The sequence below is a fragment of the Photinus pyralis genome, unplaced genomic scaffold (assembly GCF_008802855.1).
Source record: "Photinus pyralis isolate 1611_PpyrPB1 unplaced genomic scaffold, Ppyr1.3 Ppyr1.4_LG7, whole genome shotgun sequence".
Classification (NCBI taxonomy): Eukaryota; Metazoa; Arthropoda; class Insecta; order Coleoptera; family Lampyridae; genus Photinus; species Photinus pyralis.
In genome coordinates this window covers 8,405,774-8,431,097 of record NW_022170738.1, presented here as the reverse complement: position 1 = coordinate 8,431,097, position 25,324 = coordinate 8,405,774, and the positions used below count along the sequence as shown (strand labels likewise).

The 25,324-nt window shown below is 37.0% G+C and overlaps 1 protein-coding gene across 1 annotated transcript in view; it reads right to left on the bottom strand.

Annotated features, from left to right (window-relative positions):
- Positions 1 to 725: 725 nt before the first annotated feature.
- Positions 726 to 25,324, bottom strand: part of LOC116176864 — a 70,111-nt gene continuing 45,512 nt past the window's right edge. The window contains exons 6-7 of the mRNA XM_031495673.1: positions 919 to 999; positions 726 to 839 (exon numbers count right to left, since the gene is read on the bottom strand). Of these exons, the coding sequence (XP_031351533.1) occupies positions 835 to 839; positions 919 to 999 (86 nt within the window). The 3' untranslated portion in view covers positions 726 to 834. The remainder of the gene's footprint in view (positions 840 to 918; positions 1,000 to 25,324) is intronic.

Sequence of the window (25,324 nt, the reverse complement as noted above, 5' to 3'; positions counted from 1 at the left end):
AGATTACTTAGACGATTAGGGTGTAAGCGACGCTAATTCCTATCAACTATGTCAATAGTTTGGCTGGATGAGAAGTTTTATCGTAAATTCGGGCGGCCTGGATGTGAAACACAAATTCGCAATTATTTCACTCGCAACTTTGCTTTTACACACAACACCTTTTAAAAGTTTGCAGGCGGAAATGGGTTTATTAATATTTGAGGTGCGTATATGGGATGTTCTGCGAATTTTATAAATGGGAAAAAATCGGCCTCAAAGAAAATTGTTAGCACAATAAATATAGAACTACATAAACAACAGATAAGGGCGACATTAGAACAAAGCGTTTTCATTAATCTAAATTATTTCCAGTTGATGCTTCGAGAACTGGGGAAAGCGTTTGAAAGGAATCTTGGAAAATGCGGGAGTTTTGACGTTTGATTTCATACAGCGGAGCATTTGCAAATTACCGCGTGAGTTTCGTATAAATTAACCGGTCCATAATATGCAAAGTTTAGTTAGTATTTGAAATAGACTAATCGTACGCTATGTTACGTACGTTAAGTTAAGCGCTCTCGGAAATTAAACGGCGCAACTAATGAAAAACAGCCAAATTATCAGGAGTAACTTGAAAATGAAGCGAAACTTTATGCATGCACCAACCGAAGATTAATAAATTAAGTTTCGCAAATGAAATCGTCGCCGCCTACCCCTATTACGCGGTGGTAGACTAATGAAAACCAACGTACACAATTTTATTTAATAGAATTTGAACGTTTTTTACACATATAGAAAATATTTTACACAATTAGTATTTTTGTTTGTTTCTTTGGCGTTGTACATCGCAGTGGAGGATCACCCTGAAAGCAATAACAGAGATTGTTAACTTCAAAGGTAAGGAAACCAAATGTAACCACTACATATCACTTACTTACTCACCCTTCAAAAGAAAAATTCCCTTTGAGCAGAGTATAGCAAACAAGAGAAATCCAGACGGCGCCAGCGCAGTTCCATACGCTCCTGAAATTAAATTTTGAACTGAGCACATTAATTTCGCATTAATTCTAAAAGTTTCTGTACTTCATCCCATCTTATGTTACATTAAAAATGTGGAACTTCTACACTGTCGAAATTAATATCGACGCGTCCGATATGATCAAAAATTCAACAAGCACTTCGCTTGCCGAAAGTTGTAAGAACAAAAAAAGTTCCTGTTTTATCCTGATTAAATTTTATAAGCCGTCGGATTAGGCCGCATTCGAGTAAAGAAAATTAAGCTATTACGCGCCTCCTCTTTTTTTCCGAATGTCGCTATTATACCCAAATGGTTTTCCAATTAAAATTTGGTTTACTTCACTTAACACGATAACGCGAGTATGATCGAGTGTATCTGATAAAAAATGGGTTTATTGGAATTCTAAATGAAATGTGAGAGTTATCTCAAATTCAGCGGCAATCGTTTGCCTAATGGCTTTTTCCTCGACAGAAGTTTGCTCCTTTAGGTTTGGTGACTTTCTGTGTGGAGCGGTAATGACGTGTTTTTCAAACCAATCGATTGCCTTCAATCCTTTTAGTATTTTAGACAGGGATGTGTATCTCACAAATGAATTTTGCAATGCCTGAATGGGTGCCAATGTCAATAGAAATCACATAATCTGACAACCGACTTATTTATAAGCATTGTTTTGGTTGTAACAGTGAACTGCGTGTAACAGAATTCAACGGGTTGATAAAAAAAAACTAAGGGACGTGTGTTTTCCGCAGGACGCTGTCAATGTATGTTTCCCGACAGTCACTTATGAAGGGTATAGTACAATAGTACAAAATTTTATTCACGAAAGAATATTAACTTGATTATCGTTGACTTAATAAGGTACTTTTTTTAAGGCATTTATTTAAAACCGAAATAGCTTAGCAACTGATTGTGTTATAAGGGGAGGAAGCATTTTACATATAAACATTTAAAGATCGCCTGGCATACATTCAAAATCCAATGACACTCCATTCTGCAGATCTTTGCACTGAAAGCTTCGACTTCACCAATAGATATGCCTCGTCCAGTCGATTTATTTTGCCTGTGAGAGTACTTTCCTCCGACAAACCGTTTTCGAGATATTCGCTCTTAGAATTTTGAAATCACCCATGGATATATTTCTTCCAGACGTCCCAATTGCTATTTGTGAGTACCCTCTTCCGACAATCCGTTCTGGAGGGAATATATCCGATCACGGTAAGGGGCCGAGGAGGAGGACTATGGTTGGTAGAAGTTAATTCCTTTCGTTGAGACCTTTCATTAGAGCACCATGAAGGATAAAACCAGCTCTACTCGCCCTCCCCTCCAATCCCCTTTTTTGATAAGGGGCCAGAAGGACGTAGTCTCACTTTTTTAGACTGTTACGCATATCATAAGAAAATTCGACCTTTCTTTAATAAATCACTGAAAATTGTGTTGCAATATCTCTCGCCGTTTTCGAATAATAAATTTTTAAAATTACCCCTGCAAATTCAATTTTTGACATAAAAACTTGAATATCGGCGAAGCCCTTGGAGCAAAGGGTCAACTATGGGTATCGTTGTACTCCAAATTCGACGTAGAATCCGAAAATGTAGAAAAAATAGGGGGTCCCTATTTAAAATAACAAAGTTGATGGCTACTTCCGGTATTTCCGGAAGTGGCGCCATCTTGAAAATATTTTAGTTCAATTCATCATGTGCCTTAAAGAACTTATCAGTTTATCTTCATTTTCAGAGCTTTTCCATATCTTTCTATCTGACGCTCGTCAAGAATGACCCTGTATAATATTAATTTATAATTATAATAATATTAATATATTAATATTATGTAATTGTCTATACTGTATTCATTTTAAGAAGGTAGCGGTAGAAAGCATAGGGAAGCTTTGACCTTCACTGTGATTGGTTAAAACATGGGTCAGTATTACAATGAAACATAAAACGACTGGTGAATTTTGTAAGGCCGTGGTTTATGTTGCCAACTAAACTGCCGAAGTGGCGTTAGCTGTTATTGTCAAAGATATGTTTCTGTTCGCAGTGCTGAATATTTCTACTTTACAATAATTTGGTACCTACCGCTTTATATTTTTACTGTGTGTGTTTATCTTCAAACACAGCGCCATCTACTGCCTTCTTATAATGAATGCAGTATAGTGTTTGTAATAAAATAAGATGAGATAATTCCGCGTTTGCGACGTGACCTAAACAGGCGCCCTGTCGTAAGGTGTTGATTGGTTTATCGAGTTGCCAGGTGTCGTTAATTGGATAACAAATTTCCGAGTTGTTGAATGAGGGAAGTTCGTTTCAATATTGAAGTTGGTGCGAGTTTGAGCCCTTTCGTCAAGTTCGAGGCCAAGTTGCTGTCTGTTGAAATCTGAGAAGACACGCGTGCCTGCGTTAAAGTTGGTGGCAAAGTAGTTGCCTTTCGCCGTTGTTAAACAAATTAGTTGTTTCGTCAAGAAGAAGACAGTACGTGCTGAGAATAGATGTTTTCATTGAAGTTGTCGCCTAGCCATTGGAGTCATCAGACGTGTATTTGCGTTCAGTCAGATATTTCAATCAACCTGCCTGGGAAAGAAGTTACGAAGGTCAAGTTTTGCGTGTTACGTCTTGGTTAAGTCCATTGTTTCCTTTCGCAATTAGTGTTTTGTGTGCCTGGATTTTTATTGGGGTTTGTAACTTGAAAATTGTAATAAGATGTCTTAATGTTTGTTTAATTATTTCGAAATCGAACGCATATGCGGGGATTGTTTATTTGGACGGTGTATCAGTCTAATTTGGTCTAAGAAGGATTGGGTTACGTGACGTTAATAAGCCCCGCAGGTACCATCATGACATTAATGAAAATGGCTAGATGCGTTTATAACAAAAAAAATTGCGGAAAAAGCCCTAAATTTTCCACAATCTTAATTAAAAAATGTGAGATTATGTTACTCCAAATTACCCTAGGTTAGGGGGACGTAACATTCCTACTTCAATTTCTTAGCAGGTTATGTTATTTTTCCATGATTTAATAAATGTTAAAAAATGACGTACATACATGTGTTTCTAATTATACCGTAATAGTAGTAATACTTGCTCTGCATGTTGACATAATTCATGTATACAATATTTACAGATTTTGGAGCTTGAAATACTAACAAAATATACGTGAAGATGTTCTACTACAACTTGAACGATATGCGGTACGATTGATTTCGAATCCGTCGTTTGAGACAGCAAATCGTATGTCAAAATCGTTAGTGACTGACTTAATCGAATGGGGTATCGCTCGCAAGTATTGGAGTTGCATGAGGGTGTCATGTTGCAGCCAGATTGACAATGTCAGCAGTTGGTACGAAAAAGGCGTTCGAAGTTAATCGGCGGTCGCTAACAAAGAGGCGGTCTATAGAAGGATGCGAAAGATATTCATTCCCCTTTTCAATGATAAAGGCGATCGATGCTAGTCACCGGATGATACGGAGGAGGGATTCGAAAGTTAATCGGCAGTCGCTAACAAAGAGGCGATCCTTAGATGTCCCTTCCCCTTTCAAATAATAAGGCGGTCGATGCTAGTCACCGGCTGATACGTAATAGTTCGATGTGAATCGGCGGTAGATACGAAAGAATTTGTATATGGAACATACAGGAGTTGTTTGGTTTTCGCCTCTTGGTGGTCGATACGGAAAAGTCGATCTTTGCCGGATGCAAAATGTAACCTTCGCTACGACATTCTTTTTCCCATTCAACTTGAAACTGTATGCGCTTCCAAAAGTGGTTTCATTAAAGTGTATCCACATGTGACAAGGAAGTGTCGCCTATTTGGTGTATTAGTCAAACTAAAACTAAAGTTGTATTGTACCGGGTGACCGAATAAGATTGTTCCTCGGCCATATCTTGGGAACCGTTCGTCGTATGCAAAACAAATTATTGGGTAAATCGGTTATGAAGAATCGCTGGAAAATATTTTCAAGTTCTAAAAATGACCACCAGAGGGCGTAACTGCCATCTTAAATTTTAAAATTGCATTTTCTTTAAATTTCGCATAATAAGCTATACATTCTTTTTTCACATTTTTAAAGAGATCCAGTTTATCTATCATTTTCGTAAAAAGCAAAAACTCAGTTATTTCAAAAACAAAGATAGTGTGGAGCGTTCAATTATTTTTTGACCGATTGTAACAAATTTGGAATCAACCAAAATATAGTTAATTTAGTTGAATTCTTCTCCGCCAAGGGGCTAGTTTTGACACTATGATCCAAAATCCTCAAAAATCAAATGGAATGAAAAAGTAGCCAAATAACACCCAGTGAAAACTGCTTTTCAAAATGTGTGTTTATTCCGATCCCTTTAATGACTCAGATAGGTGTCTCATGCTTAAATTGGGATTGATTTGCCGATCCGCGCCAGTTCATTTGAAGTAATATTGGAGTAATATAGCACTCGTTTGCTTTGTACTCAGAAGTACGTGATTCGAACCCAGAAGACATTTCCTTTAAATGATGGTTTTGTCCGTCCGTCTGTCTATCGGTTCTTTGTCTAACTCGAGAACAAAAAGAGACAGAAATGTGAAACCTTCGCCAATCGATTTGTACGAGTTCAAGCATCAGTGCTATTGAATATGAGCCGGTTTAAAAGCCGGGCTTTCTACTGGAAAATAAGAATGTTAAATATGTTTCTGCGCAAGCGCGTCCCTACTTCGTTACCTACTGAGCGAAATCTTAAGTAGATATTGCTGTAACAATTTAAGTTTGTGAAATTACTTTATGTTTATTGAGAAAGGCTTACCCCCCCCTTCGGAGGTTAGTTACTTATTTAAATTGAAGGCAAGCTCTTATTAGATAAAGATCCAACATTATTTCTTTTATTTAAATGGATAAGCGATTGTAAAATGGTAAGGTAAAAGTGTTTTCCTACGACTTTCATTGAAAATGACATATGTCGTACAATTATCTTTACTTGAAAATTGACAATTTCGCTCACTTATGGCAAAATGTAACGGAAAACAAAACGCACCCGTGTGATTTGCTTTCTCATAAGATCTACCATATATTAGAAAGCAAATCGCATGTTACGTTTTGCTTTGGTAGTAGTCTAACCTTCTTGTAACATCAACGTAGTAGGCGTACGTCAAACTCTAAAATTGCGATTAGTTTATTCTTGAGTTTATTCCCTTGTGCTACGCGTTTAATTCCTTACTTAATTTTAATGGCGGAAAGTGATTCTTCCATGGATGTAGAGTGTACTCCGCCCAAAATCAGGGAAGAGGCAAAATCCACTACACTCGAATTACTACCAACTAAATTGCGGCTGAGGTATGAAAAGTAGCGTACGTCTAATAATATTAGTAAATTTCTTGCAGAAGCTCCAAACGACAAGTACTTCTTTGCTAAAGTAATTATAACAATAGTTCGTTAAAGAGAAATTGAATTTATTTCGTATTTTTAGATAGTTTTAGTAGTTGGTTCGAAATAAAATAACTTTTGTTTCATTATGTAAGTAGATTTTTGGTTGTATGGAGAGTCGTAGGAAAAATAGTGTACATGACTCGTTTGAAAGCCACTTTTCACACTCGTGTGATTGCCACACTCGGCTTCGCCTCGTATGGCAAACTTCACATCTCGTGTGAAAAGTATCGCTTTCAACACTCGTTACGTAATATACTATTTTCTTTGTGTAGAATTTCCTTATCTTACATTATGTTCTGTATAAAATTGGACATCTACGTTAAAAGTTAATAAACTTGGATATGAAAATAATGACGATACCCACAACATAAACACGCTTTCTAAAATAGTAACCCAAATAGTGGTTTAAAAAAAAGTTAAAGTAGTTTTGGATGTTGTGTATCAAGGGGAGGAAGAAAAGGGAGGTGTGATGTTCTTTGAACGTAACGTTCCATTACACACCAGGATGCTCCGTTACGCTCGAGAACATTGAGTTTCCTTACCGTTTAATACAGTTTTTGGAGTCGAAGTTTGTGAAAAGTGTAATAGTGTTATACCGACTTGTACCCAGTTTTGCGTTAGTCAAGTTCTCACAATACAATTTATGGTTCACTATATCGCTTTTTGAAAATAAGTGCACTAAAGATTATTATCAGAGCCAACAATTAAGAAACTAACGTCTAAATTCAACAATAAGAAAACTTCTTACAAAAATAATGTGTGCCTCCAGAAATTAAGTAACATTTTCTTTTTATTTCCGTCTGTGGAGTATGATGAACATTGAATTTGGTGTGGATCGTTTTGATGAAGTTAGTATTAGGGTTTAATTTTAGCTTGAAGGGGTTTGTAACTGTTTTGTAAACGATTGTTTATGAACCCAGTAAATTTTGAGTTTATTGTAATTTGGGCAAGCCAAATGTTTATTTGTAAAACAAAAATTTTAAATGACTGAATATAAATTTGAAGCGTCACATTTCTGAGCGACGAATGGAGGCATTTATTGAGATTGCTTTGCCCGTCGATTGTTGTTAATTCGACAACTGCCTCCATTATGTACTGCGATCTAAGGATTCGTAAACGTGAAATAAATGAACCTTCCAGAAAGTAGTTTAAGAACGAATGCCCCGTTACAGTATACTGTATTAAGTGGAATACACGGGCCGACTTTTAAAACAAATTAGCTGCTTCGTTAATTTCAAGAACGGAAGTTAAAAATCGATGTTCTTGTGTGCAACAACTAAGCGGGACTATTTTATAGCAAGAAAACCATTATTTACAAGAGAGAATTACATTTTGCTACTCCACCGCATCGCAAAAGGAAAAAGTGGAGATTTTTTAATTAGCCCGCTATATAATATTGATTAGCTTGAAAGTGTATGGGGAGGAATTATTACTGAAAAGTATAATGTCACTTCTGTAATTGATACTTTTTAAAACAAAAAACTTTTAAGAGATCGTTTAGAATACTTCAGTAACTGTCATGGACAAACTTTTCTCCTATAAAGCTGCCGAGATAAAAAAGTTCTAATATTACGAAAAAAAAAGTATAGTGCGGTGGAAAATTAATTGTAAGATAATGACTTAATTTTATATTTGACATTTTCATAAAAACGCCCTTAATAAAGTTTGGTAATATTTCTCTCTTTGCGTATATATTTCGGACGGGGAGCGCTCCATACGCTCGTAACCTGAAATTTGAAACAAGCAAAATATTTTATTTTTAAACATATAACCGAAAGCCTCAAGGTAAAATTCCATCAGGGAAAGGGCTTTTCTTAAAATTACTTTTTTTCGTCGTACGAGTTCGGTGCTGTAAAAACCTCAAATTTACGATTTCCCCGTAAATAAATCGGGAATAATTGTAGGTTACAATATAACTAATTGTTTTTCTAATCCTGAGAAGGTAGGAATAATATTTTCTTTCGCCATAGTATAAATTTGCTGAATTCAATCAAAGACGTTCGTTGTGCTCTTTAGTGTTGTTCAATCGTTGAGAGGGATATTTTGAATTCATCTACGCACCGATCATGTACACAAAAAATTGCATTGAAATGGGAGACACGCAAATGGACGCTCAGTCTTAGACAGCGTGATGCTGGGAGTCTAGTATTATGTTAAGGTTGTTAAGCAAAAGCGCTTCCTTAAATAGTGGAGCAGTTCTGAAAATCAAGATTGAAAGTATTTTATGAGTGGATCCGATTTTAATTCACAATTGTAAAAATACTTAGGTACTAATGAACCAAATTCAGCGAAACTAACGCCATAATGCGGACAAAATGTTCGAATTTTATTATCGCCATTGGTTTGACCTTGAAGTTGCAACTATGCGCATCCGCAGACGCTATCTCGATGCACAAAATCTTGACCGATTGTAGACTGGATCATAGTGTCAAAACTAGCCACCTGGCGGAAAAGGATTCAACTAAATTAACTATATTTTGGTTGATACTAGTTGCCCAAGGAATGCTCTATTCAACCATATCAAATTTGTGCACCTCTTCATCCTGTATTTTTAAAGTCAATATATTTGTTGGTTTTTGGAAGTTTGCTCCATTGCACTTGTCTGGCATATTCTTCCTTCTGATACTTATAACGAATGCAAACGATTAATAACACGGCGCAGCGTTGTGTAGTGGTATGGTTTTTACGATTTAGACGCGTTTAAACAGGGCAGTCCATACCACGACAGAACACAACGATGCGTTGTGCAGTGGTAGGGAATGCCAATACGCCACCCGGTACCTAATAATAGTCCGGTCAAAATAGACATTCACCCTTGCATAAATTCTGAAAATTTACTTGAACGTTAGGGATACCACTATAATGAAATTGTGAAAAGTCCCGATCGATGCCGTGTGTGCAAAAATTTTTATTCAAGGTCAAAGTTCGTAAAAATGGGGTTTTTTGATTTTTTAGTGAACGGTTAGTTTTATGATAAAAATAAGTCGAACAAAAATTGTTAGATTATGGAATTATCTACAAAAATTGTTCTTACACTTTTTCCCCTAAGATTCAGTATTTCTGAGAAAAAAAGAAAAAAGCGCGCATGACTACGCTGCCTATGCACATAATTGTACGAATAATATGTCAAACTATTAATCTGCGTGACTAATACATTAATATTGAGTAAGTGCCCGTCTTTCTGCTTTTTTTGTTATGGTCCCAACAAAATGCCATTAGTCTTCAACCTTCTCTGGTATTGAAAACATGTGGTACAGTAGGACGTGGATTATCCGAACTAATTGGGACCGGTAGTACTTCGGATAATCAAAAGTTCGGTTAATCAAACAGTTGTTTTAATATACAGTCCTGTATGAAACAGGATGAAAAAAAAATGAGTGCAAATTTGAATCAACTCTATTATGTTTTCAAGAGGAAGAGGACGAAAAAAAACAAGAAGTTTATGGAGAAAGATAAAACAAAAAAGAAGAATAAATTGAATGAGAAGACCTATTCTGCTACTAGGATTAAATAAAATAGACCGTGGAGTAGGCCTACTGGGGAAACCATGTTAAAAAACGCGTCAAGTATACTACCTCACAGGTGGCATGGAAATGTGTGCATAGTGTAGAGAATACAGCTTTAGTAAATTTTGAAATCGCTTTCTCTCAGAAGTACTGAATCTTAGGAGAAAAGGTGGAAGGACATTTTTTGTATATAATTGCATGATCTACAATCTTTGTCTGAACTATTTTTTACAGTTAACCGTTTCGCTAAAAAAATCCAGAAAACCCATTTTTGCGAACTACTACCTTGAATAAAAATTTTTGCACACATGGGATCGATGGGGACTTTTCAGAATTTCATTATAATGGTATGCCTAACGTTCATGTGAATTTTCAGCTTCTTGAGAATTTATGCAAGGGTACCTCTATTTTTCATGCTAACTTGGCCGGACTAATAGCTTAATGTGGCTCTAAACAAATCAAGATTTTCATTGTAAAGGAGGCGCGTCAAAAATGCGCCAGTATAACGTCAATTAATTGTATTTGGAAGTAAGTTTGCCAAAATATGCGAGCAGTTAACGTAAATTTAGCCGACATCATTAATTATTTCCTTTTGATTACCTCATTTTAATTTGATCACCCCATGAACATAAATTGGAGTATTTCAGAGAAATTTGTGTTGGTATAGGGTAGGCGTCAGTTTACTGCAGCTGTCAGTGAGACCTGTATTAAGCTTTAAACTTTAGTTCTGCATACAAAAATGTAACTGAAGATAATATCCTAACTCGTCAGTGAATCAGTGATTTTACCCGAAGTCTCTCTGCAGTACGTACAAAGACAGAAGAGTAGATACAGAACCGAGGTATCAGTCGGTGCGGGAAGGTTACGCGCACACAGCGATGGGAACGTCTGAATCAAGACACAAATTCCACTGCATTACGGCTAGCGTCGAGTTGCACATCTTAATTACTAATTTATAATATTGTTTCCTCAAAAATAATCATGTTCTGTCAGCGCTAATGTAAGGTATGGTGTTCCTAAATTAATCCTATGAGGATGGCTCAATTTGGCCGAGTTAATTCAGTGTCAAGTAAATTATTAATAGGTTTAGATTTGATAATCTTCTGTTATTTTTAGACCATTGATTGTAGTATAATTTATTTATAGTAATAAACCATAGAATTTAATCGCACCCCGGTACAAATACGCTCCTCCACGTCGGCGAAGATCTCAAAAAATCGCAATAGGATCTTTGGCTTAGTTTTCGAACTAGGAATTTTTTTCTAAAATTTACAATTTTTTCGCTTCTTATGGCAGCTACCTCGTAGGGTGCCGCGGGAATTTTATTAACCTTACTAAAAGTTGCGCCAGTTATCGGAACCCCCCGAACCGAATTCCGTATGATTCGAGTATGATGACGCGAGTTCGAACCCCCCGAGCGCGCGCTTTTCTTTCTATAATAGATCTCAGCGAAAACAAGTTAAAAAAGTAATCGTAAACGATTTACAAAAAGCGCATTTGCACCTGCATTCATTTCCCATTTGTAAGATGCAACTTCTGTTAAAATCGTAAAAATCCGGCCACAAATATGAAAGATATGTGACATGTGCAATCCACTTTTAACGTGCTACTTCAATTTCTGTTTATAAGAAGAATTTCATTTCAATGCTTTTCTAAATAAGAAAGTTAGTTATGAACTGAATTGCATGAAATTCAATATGGGCATAGCTTTAGCCATATAATATGCAATGCCAAAAGTTGAATCGAATCGATTCAAAGTTCACAGTGTGCCCTTTTCGCATCTCGACCATTTATAAACCGAATTGCAAACTTTTTTAATTATAAAAGTATTTAAATGAAATTTGATACATCGCCACTTGGAATAAAAGCAAATTTAACGCCAGTTTCAAAATTTGGTTTTGCGCATGCGCAGTGCCAACTTTCTTATTTAGAAAAGCATTGAAATGAAATTCTTCTTATAAACTAAAATTGAAGTAGCACGTCAAAAATGGATTGCACCTTTGCAACGCTATCTTTCATATTTGTGGCCGGATTTTTACGATTTTAACAGAAGTTGCATCTTACAAAATGAAACGGAAATGAATGCAAGTGGAAATACGCTTTATGTAAATCTTTTACGATTACTTTTTAACTTGTGCTATTTCCCATGCCTGTGTTTTCATTTTCATTGATAATGTAGGTACACTTATTCCATTATAGTTTAGCGAGTATTATAAATAACCTACCTACCACATTATTTCCAAATTACCTATAGGTGTGCTGGTAAAGGTTTCTAAAGTTTCTTGCTAGAACCACTTATTTATTTATGTAAACTTTAAAGCAAGCCCAAATTTATTATCCCTCGATCGTCCTTTGCTTTCCTTTTGTTATAATTAAAATATAGTTTACCTGGGCGCATCGAGTTCCATCCTAATTAATGTCCATTTCGATGACCTAAAAAAGCAATTGATCCTCTTATATCAAATACATTACTCCATATAAAGTGGACGGTGTTGATCAAATTTCCCATAATTTACCATTAAATACTCATAAGCTATAAAGGATGGGCACTTTAAACTTCCATAAGTCAATAAAAAAAATCTTCCAGCGTTATTAGAAAAGGGATTGAATAATTTGATTACCCCGAGTGGACACGGGTGGATAAAAGGAGATTACGTGAGCGAAACGGACAAAATAGAAATTGGAAAGGATCAAATCTGTTTCGTTTTTTTTTAGTAACAATGACAACATAATTCACGGATTAGATATTTCCGAGGGCATAAAAAATTCATCCCTAAAAGGATTAGAATGTTTGTTTAAAATGTCGGAATGCGTAGGTAGGATATCGACGTAGAGATTGAAGTTTTCAATTCGGAAAGTTCAATGGAAAGTTTTAAATGAAAAGCGGGTAACGAGTTTTGGCGTATACAATGAAAAAATATATAAGTATCCCGTATAAACCCATTTTCCTTTTAGAAATTTTGGCAATCTGTATTTTGTGGCTTCTGTAGATATAGTCGGCTTGGGACATAAAGTAACATTCCTCTCCTTTTATTTTCGCAGACAGTGTTTTACACTCTCCTTTAAATGACTGCCTTGAGAGCGTAGACTATGTTATGTATTTAATTTGCTGCAGTGGGATTTATCCAGCTGAGACCTGCATTAAACATTGCACGAGGAAATTTATCTCTACACGTCCTTGCATCATATGCTAGGGATTTTTCCATCTAACCCCTTGTAATTGTAACGGAATTAGTCGCCCCGTAATTTCAAGCGCTTATGACGATGTTTTATATTCTAATCCTCCTTAAATTTTAATCATCCCAAAGGAACTGATCGCACGCTTTTACTTGTCAATCGATTTTGGTGCTGACATTATTTCTTCGCAAAACAAAAACGTCGGACAAAAAGGAGCGCTCACAAATTTTGGCGATGCTTCTCTTGTCAATTCGGTGGGACGTTTATTTGACATAAAAAGAAATTTGCATGTATCAAGGGAGAATGGAGGTCCTTGAGCGTTACAGGGCGACAGATTCGAAAATGGTATTTAAAATGACAAAACCAATTTTCAAGTAAATATATAACATCTGATGCTCAATCAATATCCTGTACCTACCTAAACGCTTCTTTCATTGATTGGAAGTAAAAATGTAAATGAGGGTTGAGTAATTCATTAAAAGCGAATTAGGCAATTATGTATGTAGATTTCGGAATAAAAATGAAATCCATGGAAGATTAGGTATAATGAACTTTCAATAGGCAGATAAAAAATACGATATCTTTTCTACCTCAACATTCTGATATTATGTATAAGTTTTATACAACAAATTAGATGGGGTGTGTGAAGCTAGCACTAACGAAATATTATGTGGCAGTCATTAGCTTTTGTTAGTTTTTGATTACCAAAAAGTAACACAGCAGGTCCACCCCTTTTTGAGATACAGGGTGGTTTCCGTGTCAACTTCAGACGAGTTTTGGAAGCAATAAGGAAATGGCAAGTGCAAATCGTTTGTTCTTTCTTGAGGCTTAATTGTACACACAAAAGTATGGCAGTACGTCTACTTCATTTTGCGATCCGGAACTAATTTTCATTTCAACTTGGCATTACTTTTGAAGCAAAAAGAAAAAGTGACATCATATGTTTGGTCTCAATTTCCAATATATTTTGTTCAGTCAAAAACTACACCTCACCGCCATTTAGCACGCATCGTCCACTGTCCGTACATTTTTGTTCCATTTTATGTACGTACGACCATGGGACAAATATGTACGTTTGATGTACGTACTGTAACTCTACAACGTACAAAGTACGTACATGGTACGCCGACAATTTCGGTCAACTGGTAATTTTGCACGTGATCATGACATGCGGACGCGCTCGCCTCTTTCAGGTACCCAGACCGGCTTTCCTTACTTTAGTTTTCTAATTTCTGTAGCTAGACGGTACATTGAGGTATTACTCATCAGTATAAGATTGCTCTAGTTCCATTTATTGTGAAATAAAGCATCAATTTGAAGATAAGTAGAAATGAGTCACTTTACATTTTGTCGATTATTTATGAATTTGATGGATGTGCGATATTGTTAAGTTCATTATTTTAGGGATTCATTGCGTTCAGTGACCGTTTCACCGCAATATTTTTATCACAACCGAATATACGCATATAACTCGTTTTATCGTATTCCACGTACCGAGTATATTTTTCCATAATTGCAAAAGAACAACTTTACTGTAATCGTAATGCCCACGGAAGGGAATATCCACCTGCGCATGGTTATTATGGACGTATAGTATACATTCCACGTACATGGTACGTTATCCTTGCATACGAATTGTATGTCAAATTTACGCACGGCAAAGTACGTACCCACCTAGAATGTACAAAGTATTGCAAAAATAACATACCATGTACGTGAAATGTACCTACATTAACCGTAAGTGTACGTAAAATGTACGTCCATAAATACAGTGCTGTACGCAAGATGTATTTGCAATGGAAGTACTGGTGTTTGGGCCGCGACTGTTTCAGATCAAGCAATCGACCTACATCCACTATGAGCGCATTATAATTCCTATTTTTGCTTTAGAATGAAATTTCCCTTTTCAATTTTTTTTGCACTCCGACTGTAAGCGATATTCCCAGATTCTTAAAAATTTGGCAAAATTTAACATTCCAAAACCGTTGCCCGTTCCATTTATTCCACCAACATTGCCATTTAATTTTGGACTAATAGGATATATATTTTGTCCTTATATTTACAGAAACTTTGGAATTCATTCGACAAGTATTCCTTTCCATTTTCCACATTTATTGCTGACAATCTTCTCCAGAACTATGACCACGTATCACACCACAATGAGCAGTAGAATCAACAGCGCGGGATGTCAGCAAAATCAAAACGGCGTTTTCCCTCACGCTGTGCGAAACAATCATCCGGCGCGCATGCGTTAGATTTCATTCTACTGCGATCTGTCCTATAGTTAGCAGTAGGATCAAGCCGAGCTCCCCCATAGTGAGGCAACCGACATAGCCGGGCTGTTCTATAGGAAGGCGCGAGAACAACCAAGTCGAGCTGTTTCATAGTGAGGCAGTACAAAGACGAAGCGAGCTGTCTTATGGTGAGGCATTAACGACATCGGCACGACAACCAGCATTGTTGTATCTACACCGAAGAGGGAACGTATGCACATGAAAAATGCACTACGGAGGTTCCTGCGAAGGTCTCCAGTGTCGAAATTATGTAGTGCCCTTCCGTCGACACCTCCAGAAGATCTGGTGCTACACGAATCCTATAGTTATTCGTCTTCAAGATGAATGATGCTTCCATTTTCAATACTTTTTTATGGTATCTCCGGAATTGGTAATACTATCAAAAAGGTAATAGGCATCAAGTGCTCTTCTTTCTTCTTAAATGGGTGCATGAAAATTTGAAAATTTTTGCTCACTTAACAGATACGGTAAAAAATCAAAAAATTGTCAATTTAAGAATTATATATTTTTTTAGTTAAAAGAGAAAACGTTTGTTATAAAAGTTTTTTTTATAATGGTTGCTAAATAATCTACCGTTTTCAAAGTAAATATAGGGGGTCGGGCAAAAAAGTTATCGGACCTAACCCCATTTTTTTAATAAAAAGAATTAAAAAAATTAAAAAGTTTAAAAAACCTTTTCGAATTTATTTGTATTTTTTTAAAAGTTTTCTATTTTGCTTACATGTACAGGGTGTTGCATTTAAAGGATATTACTGTGGGTCAAATCTCAGAAACGGCGTCCAACAATTTTTTTTCTACGCCACTGGATTCTAAGTAAAAATATCTAAAGTTTTTAGTTTTACCTTTTTTTTGTCTTACATCAGTAGTAAGACAGGACAACGTCCCAAAAATCAAACTTTCTATTTTCACCATGTATCTCAGAAATAAATGTAGTTAGATTGATTCTGTTTGCGGTATTAAAAGCTCCATAAAAAATGCTGCAGTAGGTCCCGGAAACCACAAGTGAAGCTGAGATACACCGCATTCACAATCAAAAGAGGACACACGGTAAAATTACAATTATTAATAAACTGCAAACACCGTGACTGGCCGCAGATATTAGAACGGCGGGGTATTTAACTTTCCTGGCTTAAGTAAAACCTTTCTTTAAGGTACGGTTATTCAAGTTACTTGCACAAGTGAAGTTTTCTACAAAAAAAGCCACCATTGCGTTTAAATTTACATCAAAGCCAGTTTCGTTTAAATCGAGAAAGAAGTGAAAGTTTCAGCATCTTTCGAGTTCTGTCTTTTCTGTGTGTAGGTCATTTAAAGTAAATCGAAGTTATGAAGAAATGGTCCATGATATTAAATGAGTTTGACATGCCACACCACAACTATTTCTTCGTAACGTGACACAACGCTCAAATCCACTCGAAATATAACATTCACTTCTATCACGACGGATTAATAAAAACTTTTAGAGCACTGTCTAACTTTCTTCTATAACAAGAACTTGACGACTACCAAGACCGACTGTTTTTATTAAACAAATTCGATTACGGTTCACTGCCATACACTAAAAATTCGCCCACCAAAAAGCTTCGTTTAACGTCAATCTCTTCTATTTCAAACATCTTTCTCTACTACATCTTCCACCTCGACCCCTGTATCAAAATTACTGTGCGTCTTTGAATAAACTGAACACCTGTCCTTACTGCGGCGAAAAACATCTACCCAAACTATAAATTTAATTAGCTTTACGCGGCGATAAGTAACTCCTTATCGCACCGACCGGAGATAAACTTTTACAATAATGCAACGCAATTAGTAACAGATGTGATAACTAAATCAAATAAAATACAAGACGATTATTTAAACAAAATTAACTAACACCAAGATCGACCCTGTGTTCAATCTCGAATAACAACCACATTTAAATTTAGAAAAATTGAAATTCGCATTGTACAAGGCGAACTATCATTAATGTGGATTCTGGAGCCAAATAAAACGCCCGCATGACGTAGTTTACGCACCAATATACCGGAGACGGATCTTTCGGCGGCGGCGAGGGGTTTCGGCGGTGCTGCATTTCGGCCCACGTGTCGTTTTGGCGGATGAGGCGTTTCGGCGGATGGACTTTTCGGCAGCCGTACTTATCGGCGGAGGGACGTTTCGGCGGAGGGACTTTTCGGCGGAGCGCAATTCGGCGAATTGTACACGGTGCAGAAACGGTTTACGCACCATAGGGCTTTCAATGCTAATTTCTTAATATCGAAATATTTTCTCCCCTAATTAGTTTAGAGCCAAGTTGTAAGTATGCTTCTTGCAGCTTGAAAAATTTTGCGTTTACTAATGCCCTTATTTTTCAATTCGGGAAACCGAAAAAATAAATAAATTAGAATTTAGTATTTGCGTAAAAATCAAACTTTTGTTTAATAATTTCGCGGCACGAGTGGGAAGTGATTTTTAGTAAAATGCTAATTTATAATTTCCTCAACATCTCGGATTTCCCACATTAAAAAATGCCGGCCCGTGTGGTGCAGTTCAGTTAAAATTAAACTGTGTTGCTAAGGGTGCCTGGTTCGAATCCGGGTTCGGGCAGAGATATTTGTAAATGTATAATGGGTTGGGTTGGTAGAGCAGCCTTGTCTGAAACTCCGCCCACTGAAAAAATAAAGGCAAAATAAAATAAAATAAAATAAACAAATGGGCACATAAATAGACGCAGAATTTTACAATATACAAAGAATTGATTTACAACTTTGCTGTAAAATAATTAAGGGAGAAAATATTCCAATATAAAAAAATTACCATTAAAATACCTATGGTGCGTAAACCAATTCTACACCCTGTATACCTCATTTAGAGGAAAAACTATTGCGAATTCATCAATCGCATTAAGATTGAGTGCCAGCGGCAAAATTTCGGAGTCATAGTTAATCCCAATGCCATTGATTCGTATCCGATCACATACGGGTTGATGGGATTGGATCCTAATCGAATCATCACACACGATCAATGGCATTAGGGTTATCTATATGAGTCCGTAATTCTGTCGCCAGTACCCAATCCTAATGCGATTCATTAATTCGCAATTACTTCGCACCCGAAACGCGCACCGCCAATCTACAGGGTGTTCTATTTAAAAAAATGAGGTTAGGTCCGATAACAATTTAACCTGCTCTCGAAGTCGAAACGCGAAACTTCTTTTTTACTCGAAATAATATCCTCGCGCTAGGATTGTACGTAATCGCTCTCGTAGTATAAAACCGAATGCCGCTAAACAATAAAATTTCACCAACGAGAATGGTACATGCTCTCCCTGAAAGTCTGTCCACAATTGCCCCAGGTTTCTCACAACACGGTCTAACTAGCGTTTATCTACTCAAACAGTGTGCGTTTTCCTCCAAATGTACATGTTATACTATGTTATCCCTAAACATATTTTCATTCCTGTTTACTATGAAGCGGTATACAGTGTGGGCCTTTGAAAACCTACAATGGCTATATTTTTTTTATTAAATAATCAGGGGGAATCCAGATGACACTATTATTAGCGCGTTTATTTGGTACTCAATATGGATAAGCCCCCTCTTTAGTTCGCACTTGGAATTTTTTACTAGAACCTATCTATTAAAACGTAAAAAATTAGAACCCGAAAACGAAATTCTCGCGTACCTATTTATTTCGCAACGTTGAGAAATGCACCCAGGAACAAAAAGCATTTAGCTGTAATTTAAATTAATTACATTTTGATCCAATTTAAAAAAATTTCACTTGATTGCAAACCAATGGACTTCTCTGTTTAGATTGTTGCCATCAACAGCCATGAACACTTCCAGCTAAAGTAAATGAGGGTGAAAATTATGATCCAATTCTTTAAAAAAATGTTGCTTGTAAATTGAGAAAAATCTTCATTTAGTTATTTTATAATTTATATGGACACTACAAAATACATTGCCTTGATGCACAATAACTAACTTATATCAAAGAGTATATAACGTTCGTTATATACTCTTTGCTTATATCCTTTTTTTTGTCTTGGCCAATCCTTGGGCAATTTTGTTGCGAATGCAACAAAAACGCTACCGCTATAGGAGCAGGGGCAAGATACTAATCTACGAACGAAAAATGCACTAACGTCATCCGGACTTTTTAACTTGTTTTTTATAACCCTGATAAATTAAACAGCACAATATTTTAAATAATAATTAGTATACAATTATTCTACTTTGTCAAATGAATTGTGTCAATGTGTAATTGTGTAAAGATTCAGGGCGAATGCATGCGAAGTTACTAAATAACGTTTTTTTTCTTTGATACACTAACCGTTAATTAAAGCGAAGGAAATACGCTTCGGTTAATTATGTTACTGAAATGTTTCTTGTAACGTCGCATATTCAAATTACGCGGAGATAACTAGGCGTCCTCTTTTTTCATTTTTCATTATGTCGAAACATTTTAATGCAAATATCTCGTTTGCTCGTAATTACTTGAAAACGAATCCGTCAATGGGAAAATTCAAAGGCGTTTTTTGCTTCTAGGGCATCCATTTCGTTACAGTTATAAAAACGGATCCCCTTTGAACATAATTTTTTTATTGTAAGCTTATATTGTTTCTTCCTGATTGAAAATCGACTTACAATTTAATTCAGTTTTTATGTACACGGTGCAGAAAAAAATTTCACGATAAGATCATAAATCTACCAACCACGGGTTACATAATTAAATTGTCTACTTGCCAAACAATTATGCTACCCTCCTTCAATTGTTACTTAACTAAACTAAAAACCCTTCTTCTAAAGTATATTAAGTGTAATTATTTTTGTAATTCCCCACGATATTATCCACATAAACCAAATCCTTTCCGGAAATAAAACAGTCGTGATATTACTGCACTAAATCCGGAATTACAGTTTCTACCTCTGCCAGGTAAATTATAGGAACTATTCGGGAGGTTAAGTAAGCAATAACGTAAAATTAATGTTAGCGTATTTTCACTCTTTTGTAGGTAACTAAATTTAAAAATTCATGTACATTACGCTGTATGGTACCTATGTACCGACCGCCAATTCTTTTATATACGGACGGATTTATTTGACGTGCGGAATAAATATGCGTATTTTTAAGCAGTTTCCTAGAACCATGTAGTGTCATACATAGTCTGCAAAAATTGTATTGGTTCGTCAAAATCACATGATCGCAGTTTCACCATTAAAAACTCTAATCGAAAGGTGGCGAGCTTTGTGCGAAGCTCCATAGAGGACAGCACGATAAGAAATGATTACATTTCTACATTTATCACAGGTCAGCATTACTAGAAATTTTTACGCCCTTTGACATTCTCAGTTTCCGAGTTCAGGTCCTATTCTTACAGATTGTATCCTACCATCGAGGGAGGCGTAGGTAGCAAACGATTTGTTGCCTACTCCTCGTATACCAGCATGCTCCAATTTAACATCCTAAGCATTTTTAGCGCATTTTTTAAGCATTAATTAAGATTTTTATCCTTCATGGTACTCTAATGAAAGGTCTCAACGAAAGGAATTAATTTCTACAAACCATAGCCCTGCTCTTATTGTGATCGGCTATGTTCCCTTATACCTCAAAAACGGATTTTCGGAAGAGGGTAGTCACAAAGAGCGATTGAAACATCTGCAAAAAATATACTTATCAATTGGTGATGTCAAAACGAAAGCTATTTCGCTTTATCTGCACAATTTATACTTGTTTTTAGCGCATTTTTGCAAATTTATTTGTAAAAAGTAGCTTTTAATCTCACTTTGGCTGGCTGGCTGGCTGGCTGGCTGGATGGCTGGCTGGCTGGCTGGCTGGCAGCAAATGTGGGCGCGTAGAAGAACTCTTGTAGAAAGGCAACGGGTGTACGTGTATCTACAGGGCCGTGAAATTTGTCAACCTTAGGGACATGGCTACATGATGTGGGGTTGGCGACATCTGGGCGTCATCCTCGAGCGTAGTATACTAACGTGAAGGTTTTTCAGTTTTTTCCTATCTTCTACTACAGTTTTGGTCCGATTCTTTTGAAATTGGTGTCGTCGGAAAGATGTTGTAAACGCGCACAACTCCTGCGTGGCGGAATTTTGTTTTTTGTCATAGGGGCGAAATTAACGACCTTTTGCGAGGCGGCGCGCGCGTCTTCGAGAAGTAGTCAGGCGCCTTTTACCTTCCGTTGCGAACTCACGCGGTTTAACGTTTCGTGAATCTCGAATCGCTGTCTCTCTTTCTCGTGTCGCCAATAGAAGTGAATTGCGAGTGAACGGGACGTCGGAAGTGGGTACCGTAAAAGAGAATGTGGTAGCCCGCGACACGATCTCACTGATGGTGGAGTCAAATCTTCAAACGCGAATTGCGGGTGAACGGGACGTCGGAAGGGGGTACCGTCAACGGGAATGTGGTAGCCCGCGACACGATCTCACTGATGGTGGAGTCAAATCTTCAATCGCGAATTGCGGGTGAACGGGACGTCGGAAGGGGGTACCGTCAAAGGAAATGTGGTAGCCCCCGACACGATCTTCCTGATGGTGGAGTCAAATCTTCAAACGCGAATTGCGGGTGAACCGAACGTCGGAAGTGGGTACCGTCAAAGGGAATGTGGTAGCCCCCGACACGATCTTCCTGATGGTGGAGTCAAATCTTCAAACACGAATTGCGGGTAAACGGGACGTCGGAAGGGGGTACCGTCAAAGGGAATGTGGTAGCCCCCGACACGATCTTACTGATGGTGGAGTCAAATCTTTAAAAGCGAATTGCGGGTGCACGCGGAAAGTGGGAAGAGGTTAGTGAATGTAGTAGCCTTCGACAAGATCTGTTATTGATGGTTGAGTCGAAAGTGGCTAATAGAATACTGATCTGCCACACAAAAATGCGCTGAAGTCCCTTCGATCTCAAACGAGGACTTTGATAATTTTTTTACAATTGCCGATACGTTGCTCATGAAGTAACGCTCTTTCCGTTCCACTTCGTTTGATAAAGCCAAATTGAAGTGGCGAGGAAAATCTTTTTTTGCTAGAAAATTCACATGCCTCTGATTTATATACAATCTACAATTTCATTGCATTTGCATTTATGAAAGTTAGCTCTTATTCCTTTTAAGTACCGATTTTGTCACTTATAGTAGTCGTATAGGTAGGCATGTCATGTGTTTAAAAATTTACGAATCTTCGAAAGGGTTACATTTCTAAATTTAGACACAGCTACTTTACGATTAAGTGAATGTGGTAATCAACAAATGTCACTTATAAGTGACAACTGAATAATGGATAATTAACGAACTCCACCTATATATCAATAAGTGTGTTGCAAATCTAGAAATAACCATTTTGGATATATGACGTGCTCACCACTTAAAAGCTTTGCACCTTCCACAATGTAAGCGTCGCATTTAGCAACGTATATCGAGCAAAATATTTTCGGATTGACGGAATATTATTCTTGTAACGGGAGCCCGTTAACGCAATTTTCTTTGATTCGATTATTTTTAGTTTATTTTGGGATTTATATTGCTATTTCGTGGTGTGTTCTCCTGTGTGTAGGTGTGGAAAAGAACATCATTACCGTATAGAGCACTGCTTGTCGCAGGTAGCAATTCAGTGCTGTAGTTTGGAGGGTGAAGGGTGTGGAATGGCAAAATTTCGATTTTTTTTTACTGATTAGGACTTATTTCTCGATTGTAACCATTTGGCAGGATTTATTAATTTTTGTTGGTTGTATTACGTGGACGAGTGGTCCTCAAATACGGTCCTGACTTTTTAAATGCGTGTGAAAACCGAAGGCGCCGGTGAGCCGTGGAATACGTAGACCAGTTGTGAGAGGCGCTGAGAGAAGTCGATCTTGCAATAATTGTCGGTAAGAATTTTATGTTTTGTATGTCAAGGGGTGGTGTGGACATGGTGAGTCCAAGTTTACCAACTCGAAAGCTTCGGAATTAACTTTTAGTAGTCAAAGAACCTCGAAATTTTGGCAATTGTTTCAGTTTTTCGCATGTAACGCGAAAACAGTCGATTCCTCTGAAAATTTTACTATTAAATTGTAGAGGGTTAAATTCTGCATATAACGGACACCACAATGGTATATTTTTCGATCAGCACGCACCATCGAAAACCGACAATTTTTTCCCATTTTGTCGGAAATGATGAAATATAAAGATCTTGCAACGTACGTACATCGAGTATTCATCCAAATGAAAAAACCCATAAAACAAGAATAGCAGAGAATTCCTTTCTAAATCCAGAAAGTTCCTCAATTTAGAAATGTAAAAGTTTCCCAAATTTGATAATCTGTAATTTTCCTCCATTATGAAGCATTATTATTGTTTACGGTTTATTACTTGTCGAAAAAAAACCCCGTAACTTTTGAAACGATTTGAAGTGAACGATTAAAAGTTAAAGAGTTTTTGTCATTAGGAGTTTTTTATAATGAAAAAGAATATTTAAATAGATAGATGAAGTACCTCACCAATACGTGTTTAAATTATATATACATTTCTATGTTTGTTTGTTGACGTGTAAATTTGTTGTGTATACAATTGTTATTTACAAAATAAAAATGATATGATATATATGATATGATAGATGAATCCATTTATTGATGGAATTTAACCACGCAAATTTTCGCGCCGATTACCAACGCCTTGATTTGTAGGTGTCGATTCTCAAACACCTGAAAGCGTAAGGTAGAACGCATGGAATTCTAATTGCCATCTTCCGAATTCATAACTTGGTAATTCTGAAGTAATTAATTGGACGGGATTCCCCTATGCTCCTAATGAGGATATACATTTGCGTTCTTCCTTTTTTAACGTAAATATCGCCATGCGCATTTCGTTTATTTAGAGTATAGCTTCGTTAGGTCTCGAATGTAATCTGTTGTACTGCAATTTCTATTCACAATTGTAGCTTCATCTACGATTAGCCCTCTTATATAAGGGGTAGGCAAATTTTATCTCTTCAAAGAAAAGGGGTTCCTTTTGATTTCTTTTAGGGTTTTAGTTTAAGATAAAGTTCAAGTTCAAGCTCGGGATACGTTTTACTTTACATACGAAACTTGTTCAAGTATTTGTTTTGCTACCTAAATTGATTTGTTCGATTATTTTACTACCCTCGTATCTTCTCCATTTCATACGAGGGAGTTAAATTGGAAATTGTCCCTATTGGTAAGTGGTAACGAAGGACGAAGATCATATGCCCAGAACGAACTACCGCTGTGACAGATCTCAAGCTTGTATTTTATTGTCTAATCCTGACCTAGTTGGCCGTTTATGCGGCGGATTTGTCTAAGCAGCGCCAACTCTGCCTAACGTTATATACCACCGCATAAAAATGTCTCTGGAGACCTCTTAAATTATGAAAATCTCGATAAAAGTCGTTTTTATCCACCACCAAATCCAAGGGTGATGAGGAAAATTAACCCATTTACCTCCTTATATATTTCAGCGAACACCAGAAATTTCAAGAGACTTCGACACACCATAAAAGATTAGTCGTCGGTGATAAAGAACGAAGACGGACGTGACGTAACCTTTCCGTGAAATATGACGTATCTTATTCTGGAATGCTTTGCGACCGCTCGGGAACACTCGACAGACGTTTCAATCGCCCTTTGTGAGTACCCCTGAGGTATAAGAGAGTATACCCGATCACGATAAGAGGTCGAGGAGGGCTATGGTTGGTATAAATTAATTTCTTTCGTGGAGGCCTTTCATTAGAGTACCATTAAGGATAAAACTAGTTCCACTCCCCCCCTCCCCCTCCACCCCGTACTTTGATGGACCTGAGGCCCCCTTTTAGACAGCGATTTGATGGTCGTCTGGCAGACCTTCAAGGTATAGGCTACCTACTGCAAAAAAATCCAGCACTCTAGGGCCATTCCCCTAGAAGTAGTTCGAAACGGCAGAAGTGGGTCCGGACGGACGGACAGGCGGACGGACGGACGGACGGACAACTTTTTTTTTAATTCTTAAAAAAGGCGC